Source organism: Empidonax traillii, unplaced genomic scaffold (genome assembly GCF_003031625.1).
Source record: "Empidonax traillii isolate 1590-97213 ecotype Southwest subspecies unplaced genomic scaffold, ASM303162v1 scaffold38:size1800464, whole genome shotgun sequence".
NCBI classification, from domain to species: Eukaryota; Metazoa; Chordata; class Aves; order Passeriformes; family Tyrannidae; genus Empidonax; species Empidonax traillii.
In genome coordinates this window covers 1,774,324-1,783,734 of record NW_020955231.1, presented here as the reverse complement: position 1 = coordinate 1,783,734, position 9,411 = coordinate 1,774,324, and the positions used below count along the sequence as shown (strand labels likewise).

Sequence of the window (9,411 nt, the reverse complement as noted above, 5' to 3'; positions counted from 1 at the left end):
TAACTCTGTACAGGTAGGGTGGGGCTGTACTTCTCGTCTACAGAGGTACATCCACTATAAGGAAAGCCCTTTTCTTCAACTCACCTCTCAGTTGATATGCCTTCCTTATTTTTGTCTTCCATCAGCTGTAGAGCAGAATGTGTCTAGGACTGAATTTTTGGCCATGAGATACAAAACCTGGGCTTTTTGGTGCCTGAGTTGAAAGCCAAGTGGCATAGCTCTATCTCACAGCTCAGCACACAGCTAACATTGCATGGGGACAGAATAATTCTGTGTTAATCTTGATTTATGTTTGTGTTTGTTTTCTTCTGTTTACATATTCTGTCTTGCCATGAGCAGTTCCTTGCTCCTCTGCCAGAAATACATGTCTCAGCCCCTTTCTTTCTCCATTACTTTATCCTAATTTCTCCTCCTCCTCATCCCAAGCTTTCATCAGTTACTTGTGATGCCGGGGAGGTGAAGCAGTTGGAAGGGATGTGTTTCCCTTAGGCAAATGTGGAGAGCTTTACCCTGTGACAAAGTAATTGTGTTGCAAGAGCTTCAGGAAGTTTCTCTACTCAGGAGGAATAGTCACTGTTTAACTGGTGGAGTCTGAGGAACTGTCCACTAGCCACTCTACTATCATTAATTCCAGATGTCTTTCCCATATAGATAAACCAGCAAACAGTGCAGAGAATCAGAGAATATTTTGAGATTTTTTTTTTTTTTGGCAACCAGGGCCCTGTGGCAGACCCTGTCTTATGTTAGGGGAGAGCTGCAAACTGGGGGACAAGTCTCTGAGGTGTAATTTAATTCCTGAGTCAATGTCCTTATGAGAAAATGGAAGACTAGCCCTACAAAGGCCTAATTAGGAATTCTCCTTTGGATAAGTAAATGTCTTTCAGATAACACCTGTATGAGAGCAAACATGGCCTATTGTGAAGGGTCAGGTATTGGTATTAGATGCATGTCCATCTGGATGTCAGACTGTTTGGGAGCTAGGATTAAGTTTTGGGAGTCTTGAGTTTAATTTTTTCACCTGTAAAATGGGAATTTTCCAGTAAGAACATCATAAGCAGAGAACCATATCAGTAAATTTAAGATGCTATGATACCACAGTAATGAAGAGCAGAGAGGTGGCTTCTGTTACTTGCCCAGTGTGAAGACTAAGAAGAGGTTTCTGCTCCCTTTCTTGCTAGTGGGTTCCCCCAGACTGACAGTCTCAAGTAAGATTCCTGGCTGGGTCAAGAGGAGCCCCTTCACCAGGTGTGAGGGTGAGCTTCCCTTGTGCAGGCTCCCCCAGGTGTGTGGGGAGTGATGCTGGGTGTTTGTTGTGCCTGATATGTGCTGTTATCTCTGCTCAGAGATAGCTGGCGCCTGATGCAGCTTATCAGTGTTTGCTCTTCCCTGTTGTCTAATGCTGGGAGATGGGCCCAGCCAAGGGAAGAGGAAGAGAAAGATGATGGGGTTATGAGTTCAGATATTTGACCAGGACTAGGGGATGCATGAATCATCTGCGAGGAGGTGCTGGTTAGCCTTGCCCCAGGCAAAGGTATCACAAGCAGATGGTACACTTTTGGATATAGAAACTGAGATATAGCAGGTAACTAAAGTGAGTTGGGAGGAGATGATGCTGCTGAAACTGTTTATAACAGAAAAATTTTTAAGATCTAAGATCTGATTAAGTTCTTTTTTTCTAATTTATCTCTGTCAGATATATCTGGGACTTCTATTACTGCTTTATGACCAGCATATTTTACCATCATGTTACAGCCTTGAGGTAGGCAAAGGCAATTGTCCTCATTTTCTGTAAAGGAGGAATCTGAAGTATTGAGCAGTCAACTAACTTGCCTGAGGTGCCAATGACTGTCTGTAAAAGAGCCACTCTGAAGGCAGATAGAAAGATTGTCTGGAATCCTGGACCTTGACCTTCTCAGAAATATGTTTGGAAGAAGCCCATGGGATATGATCCTGGAGAGAAGAGGAGACCAGGAGATCACGTTGATTTTCAAGATTTACTTCAAGCTCAAACAACACTCCTGCTTGTGCAGGAAACTAAGCAAAGGTGGCATGGATGAACAAGGAACTCCTGACAAAGCTCACTAGCTACAAAGAAAGCATAGAAGTGGAAGCAGGGACTGGTGACTTAAGAAGAGGAATACAGAGAAACTGAGCATGCAGGAATGGATTTAGGAAAGTAAAGGGCACCTGTAGTTGAATCTGGTTAGGGATGTGAAGGGTAATACTGCAGCCAGTGTACTGTTTAGCAGCTTTGGTAATGACCTGGATAATGGGACAGAGTACACTCTCAAGCAAGCTCGCAGATGATACTGGGAAGAATGACTGGTGTATCAGATGATTATGTCATCATTTAGAGGGGTCTCAACAGGCTGAAGAAATCAGTGAACAGGAACTCCATGAAGTTCAACAGAGAGTAATGCACCTGAAGTTGATGATAGGCAATAGTGCATGTTGGGAGCTGACTGATTGGAAAGCATCTTTACAGAAGCACCTGTGATGCTGTTGGACAAGTTGAACATGAGCCAGCAATGCACCCTTGTGGCCAACAAATTCCTGAGCTGCATTAGGAAGAGCACTGCCAGCAGGTTCAGGGAGGTGAGCCTTCCCCTCAGCATTAGTAAGACTACATCTGTAGTTCTTTGTCCAATTCTGGCGTCCGTGAACAAGAAGGACATGGGCTTATGGGAGTGAGTCAAGTGAAAGACCATTAAAATGATTAAAGGATTGTGGCAAGTAAAATAGTAAGAGAAACTGAGGAGGCTGGGATTGCTGAGCCTGAAAAAGAGAAGATGCAGAATGGTTCTTATCAGTGTGTATAAATATTTGATGAAAGGGTCTAAAACTAAAAGCAGTACTAAAGCACGTCAAGGGGAAAAGGTATTCCTTACTGACTTTTGAAGATCTTACCTTTAGAAATCAGATCCTGCTCCCCTGCTCCTTGCCTGTATTTCACCTTTAAAGCTGCTGGGTCAAAGCTTTCCGTGGCATTCATTATTAGAGCCTAAGCTGGTCTGGGCCCTGAGTGCAGACCATGCAGTAGCCTGGTCAACACAGAGCAAAAATGGATGTTCTTGGAGTACTGTGTCAGGGTTTGTCAGGGGGAAAGTCCCCCACTACTGGTTTCAAAAGCCCCAGGCAGCAGCACGAGTTCTGCACTGCAGCACCACCTCCAGTTGTCGTTAGCCAGCTTAGTTCCAGTGGCTTCTGAAGGAATATGCAGTTTATCATCAGGTGAATGATTTTGCAGTGCTTTATCTGTTACTGTGGGCAATCTGAGCAGGTAGCCTGAGCTGGGGAGTGACAGGCAGCTTCTCAGTGCCTCTGCTCAACCAGATAGCAGGTAGAGAAAAATTGCAAACAGAAATGATTTCTGTAACATTTGCAGGTGAACAGATTAAAACTTTTCATGGGATTTGCTTGATGGAACTTCTTTTGGTTGGAAAATGCTGATTTGATAGTGAAATGTCATATGAGTATTTTTTCATTTGAATGAAACTTGTGCTAGGAAAGGTTTTTTGAGCTCAGGGTAGAATTTTTAATACAAGCCCTGCCCTGAATTGGTCTTATATTCCAGAAATTGTATATGCAATCAAGATGTCAAATCTATCCATCTGAATCCATTTCTCAAAAAAAAAAATTACTTTGGAAATGTTCTTGGAATAGAAAAAATTGCAGGAAGGTCTGATGGATAAAATGACACATCTAAGGAGAATTTGAACAGTGCACAGTGACGAGGTTTGAACAAAAAAAAAAAATATTTCCTGTAGAGCACAATTGAAAAGTGAAATTCATTGTCTCAAAAAAAATAACATATGGATTAAGAATAAAATTGTGTTCATAGAAGATAAGTCTACCTGGGCAATCAAAGAAAGATTTCTGGAGGCAGTCATTAACTTCATATGCCTTGTGTTGTGAGAAACAGTTCGTCTTTAGATAAAATGTGATGGGGTTTGTGCTTGCTTCAATAATAGATTGCTTTCCTCTTCTCTTCAGCTACCAAGTGCCATGGAGAGGTGACAGTGGCTGTGCATTTGTCACGTCGTTGGGGCCTACTACCTGTAGCACTTGGTCTGACCAACACCACCCCCTACGCTGGTGGTTTTCAGTGAGACCACTCCTGTAATCATTAGATTTGTGCTTGATGTCTGAAAGCTGACAGTCTTTAAAACACTGATGGTTCTCACTGCACATTCTGGCTGTGTATTAATGGGACAAACATGTTATTATGGTGTTTCTCAGCTTGCAGGCAAGTATTTTAATTTCTGTGTATTATTCCTTTGATGAATGTTATGAGGATATGTGATCACTGAATGAAAGGGAATGGCAACCTGCTCCTTAGAAGTTGCAGTTTTAACCATTTAGGAGTCAAGAACAAATAAATCTACCCTCTCTTTTTTTTGGTTTCTAATATTATCCTTCTACCCTCCACAGCTGCTCCTTTTTTTTTATCTTTCATCATCATGTAATTGGACTTGCAATTTCCTCTTATGCCTTCCGAGTTGCAGGTCAGAGAAGGGAACATTCAGTTCTTTACCTCTTCTAGAGGTGTTCTTGATAGGCTAACAAATTTACTGAAATGTTTTATCCACTTTACAAATTGGAATTAAATGCCATCCCTTCCACATCCAGGGTGTTCAGTGTTAATCCTGTCCGCATCTCGGTGACTGATTGTGCTTAGGTTTTCAACCTTGGGATATGGGAAGGCCTGGGATATGGAAAAGCTGCAGGACATAAACCTGTTTGGTTTTCTGAATGGGTAAAAGTGCCTGGTGTGCTAAATTTTGGTTGTGAGTCTAGATCACAGACCCTCCCAGGTTTCTAGATGGCTGGAAATCCAGGTGAATCCTTTCATTCTGTACTAGAGATGATGATCAGCAACAGGTTTCAAACTCCGTGGTCCTTGCATTTGAACCCACATCTGGAATTGTCATCTATCTCTAGTGATGAGACACTGGTAGCAACAATTATGCTATTTCATAACTTTTTTTTTAACTTACTTACACCTAGAATTTTTGTAAAGTTTTCTGTGCTCTGGGGGCATCAACATACAGTACACTTAAAAGACATTATCTGCTGGTCAGGTGCTTTCTACAGACATAGCTTTTGACAATGGTATGGAAGCTCTTTTTTAAACACAGAGAGACATATTCAAGAGTCAGTAAACAAAAAGGTTCTGTAAAATATGATCTTAGGTTATGGGGAGAAAAAAGTTTTCCAGAGCACGTTTGTCCAGATAACTATTTGCTAAAAGGCACTTTTTTGTTGCTCTTGATATTTTGTTCTCTAAATGCTCTTGCCTTTTTTTAGAGAGAAACAGAGCAATAAACACAGAGGGTTGGCTCTGGATTCAGAATGCCATGGTTAAGTGATATTTAGGTTTATCATCTTTTCTCTGTGAGCACACAGTTAAAATCTCAATTTTAGAGCATAAACTGGTCAGAGTCCATGACAGGGTAATTTACAGTGCTCCATAGTTCCTATTCTGACATATTTTAGAGAGCTGGGAAGACACCTCACACAGGTTAGGCAGAATCTGCTGTCAGGGAAGGGTGAGCATAGCTATTTGCTAATGTTTAACCCAGAGTGAACTGTTTTATCAGTCAGTAAGCAGAAGCCTGTTTATTCTCAGAAGATTTAATTTCACCAGTAAAGGTTGAGACCCCAGCAGGTGAGGGGTGTGGGGGTGATAATTTTTTTGGAGAGGATTCTGACCAAAGAGTCTGGAGCAGGAGGAAAGTGGAGGGGAAATTTTCTGTACAGAAGACATACTGCTGAAGTCTTTCCTGCTGAGTTCAGCTTTTTGACTGATGACCTGTAAACAGTTCACTGCCAGCTTTCAGCAGATATAAGATGTTCAAATGCCCGTGCTTACCTGGATTAAAAAATGAGCCTGTACAAGGCTCAACCTTCTTGAAAATTAGGGAACTTCAGCTCTGGTTCTAACTTTGATACTAGACCCTTTCTATACAAATAGATGGAGTAATTTCCTACATCTGAACTCCCTCAGATCCGCTTGACTATATTAGCTAATACTCTAAGCCAGTATCTAAAAATACCCACACCCTATGGGCACTTGCTAGAGCTGAAGAAGCCAACAAGTTTGCTCACAATCAGAGATGAGGAGGAATATTTTCTGAGTCCATGTGGGTTCACCTGTCTGTTGCAACCAGATTCAAGACTATTTTTCACCTGAGTTAGATGCCAAACCTAAAACATGCTTGGAGTTTCAGAGGTTGTGTGAACTGTAGTGAACTTTGCAGCCAGTCTCAAGGCTTGTAGTGACATATATAGGCAGAATGCTTTCTCTGTGTTCTAGTACCTGCAACAGAGTAACTGCAGCGACGCTAGGTCATGAGAGCATTGCTAGGACTCTGTCCCTACAATGACACTGGGAAAGAAAATGCCACCAGCTCCCCAGCAGCAAGTTCATGTGAGATTTCCTGTTTAATAAACCTAAGTTCTTTAGAAAATAAGATCTGCCAAGTGGTAAACTTTTCTACAGCTAAACAACTTCATACAAGTGGGGAAAGAGGGAGTTCAATCTCCATTACCCCTTTTGTCTTTGGCACACGTGTATGTGGAGATCTCCAGGTGAAAACTAGTGTAGTTTATACGCAATGTGGAGAAGTCTTTTGATTTTATTGCTATTCTTGCAGTGTCAAGTATACTTTTAGCATCTTCAGCCCCTTCAATCCAGTGATTATGTGGGAATTTTGGATTTCATTGTTGAAAATGGGGTTAACAGAGAAAGCAGGATTCAAGTATGACCTGGAAATTCAAAACACAGAAAAAAATTTTATAGATATATATATCTATATTGTGTTTATTCCAGTCTCATTATATTCTGTAGTCTAAGTCATGAATTTTAACAGGTTTTTAAAAGTATTAAAAGTTGTTTCATGTAAGAAGATAGGTGGTAACTGGAGAGTGTAGCACAATGTTGCTGTCACAGGACACCTATAGCTGCACAGTTACCTTGTGCAGGGAATAAACTGAAGCAGCTGCCATTTTCTGCTTTAGTTATGATGCTTATGTGAGCAAGCGTGTGCTCCAGCTTTTTTCTCTCACCAGAGAGCTGGATTTGCTCTTTGGAAAAGAGTTTGCATCAGTTTCATCATCTTTCTTACAACTCATAGCACTATAAGCTCTGGTGAAGTCTAATTGTGCTTTGAGTCATGCCGTGTCCTTGACCACAGAAATGCTGTGAATTTCACAGATTAATTATACTTTGGGTATAACAATATCCATGTTAAACAGCATGACTTTCTATTTCATTGGACACCTCCATGTTTCTGTGTTTTGAGAGACGGAAAACAGAAATGGAGAAGCGAATGGAAGAATAAAAGTCTGCATTTGCTATCTCCTGGTCTCCTATCCCAAACACTGAGTCTTAGTCTCCATAATATTATTAACAGATGGGACAAATTTTGAGATATTATTGCAGGGAATAGTGCCAAAAATCCTGGTGGTGTCTCTGCAGTTTAGAAGAGTTAGCACTGTGGGCAGGCTCTCCCTAACCTGCAGCCTGGCGTGTTCACAACAAGGGAAGAGAGGATAATTAAAGTGTGAGGAATACCCAGGATCTCATTTGTACCTTTTGTTTAAGGATTTCCATCACTTTTCAGATATTCTGTAGTGTATTTTAAATAGAGTCTAGTGTGTTGTCTGAGCTTCTGATGTCTAGCTGTGCAATACCATGCTACTCAGGGTATACCTTGAATAGCTAAGGAATACCTTACTACCTTGCCAATCATAGAATATTTTGAGTTGGCAGGGATCTACTAGTATCATTGAAGTCTAACTCCTGGCACTGCATAGGACAGCCCCAAGAATCACACCATTTTCAAGAACTGGAGTTTTTGATCCTGGTACTGCCTTCACCTGTAGTGAGGGGTACTCTTTTCCTCAGGAGCTTTTTGGTCAAAACAGAGAATATAGAGAAGTTTGTTGTGGAGCAACACTCTCGCTGATTGGAATCTCAGAGCTTGACTAGTGGGTCAGTGTCTTCTTTGGCATGTGTGTTCAAGCTGGGCCACGGTGTAGCTAAGAAGGTGGTGGGTCACTGAGTTCAGGTGAATGTGCTCTCTACAGTGACCACAGACATATTTTAATAGTTGAAGCAGATGAGCAGCTGTGGGCAGGGATAACTTTGCTGTTGTTGTTTCCCTGCAGAGGGAGAAGTAGTTAGCTTAACTTGATAAAATTACCCAGAAGCTTCCTGAAAAAGGTTTTGGGTGGTGACTACTGCAGATTTGTAGTCACATGAGTGCGTTTTGTGAATGGGATGGAGAGCTGACCTCTGTCTAACTGCATGGGGCATTGTGTGATAAGCATTGTACTTAACTAGAGGCTTCTTGCTCTGAGAGCAGGAGCTGAGGGAGGTGAATATTTTCCTGCAGGCAAAGTTACTGTGTATTGGTTCACATATAAGAAGCTTTTAGTTCCCTCCCCTACCAGTTATTTAGCTGAGCTATTAATTGTCAGGTAATTTCTCTATAAAAAGCTAAAACAGAGGCTAGAAGTACCAAAAAACTGTAGATTTTCCTAAGCTTTGTAAAACATTCCAACACGTCCCAGAGCTGTGGAGGTACTCTTAGAGCATGCTAAGGCTACTGTGGGGAAATGTTCCCCTCCAAAATGAGGTTTCTGCTTCTGGTGCTTTGCAAGCAGATCAGGGGCCAGACCAGGGCACCAGGTTGCCTGCAGCACAGCTAATATTGCCTGTATCAGGAAGGGATCCAGAGTGTGGCATGCAGACGGCAACTGTTGCTCAGCTTTTCCAGCTATCTAGAATAGATCTGACAAGCAATTAGAGCATGAATATATTACAGGGCCGATGGGGGATGCCTTTGTTAAAACTTGTGACCCATACTTAGCTGCTGTTTACATTGGCGGCCGCTTCGAGGGTGGGCAAGACCCTACCTGCCTGTCTTTCTCCTCTTTCCTTCCCTGTGCGGAACGAGCCGGGGAGCTCTGCATCTCATTGGATATTTCAAATGCTTTCTGCACAAGTCATAATTAATGCCGAGTTGTGGAGCTAAGACCAGATGTGCTGCCGAGATTATCTCCCAGGGCAGATCGGCTGCTCTCCGCTCTGAAGCGCTGGGTGAATGGAAAGCTGCCAGTGCTGGGACTCAGAATGTGTCTGATGCCTGAAGTCAGGACTTTCTTTCTCTGCCGCTCCTGCTGTCTGACACTGCCTGGTTTCTGCTTGAAGCTCAGCGCCTGTCATGTAGCGGAGTGCTGCACAAGAACGAGAGGTATGAGATGATTTTCCAGAGTTTAGATTTGTTATGGTTTTCTTTTCCTAGAGGAAAAGCAGATATTTGAGTTTAGCCTTAGACAGAAGCTAAGAATCTAAAATAGGAGCTGACTTTACAGAGGGGGGAAAGAGTGGGAAAGACAGAGTCA

General features: G+C 42.2%; 1 protein-coding gene across 3 annotated transcripts in view; it reads left to right on the top strand.

The window, feature by feature from the left end:
- LOC114054717 (rho GTPase-activating protein 22-like) overlaps positions 1 to 9,411 on the top strand; it is a 39,740-nt gene that overhangs the window by 4,510 nt on the left and 25,819 nt on the right. Inside the window, exon 1 of one of the 3 annotated variants that reach the window (XM_027878133.1) lies at positions 8,998 to 9,260. The exons of the other annotated variants lie outside the window; for them this stretch is intronic. Within the exon in view, the coding sequence (XP_027733934.1) occupies positions 9,140 to 9,260 (121 nt within the window). The 5' untranslated portion in view covers positions 8,998 to 9,139. Of the gene's footprint in view, positions 1 to 8,997; positions 9,261 to 9,411 lie in introns of those variants that run through there. 3 annotated transcript variants of the gene reach the window in all.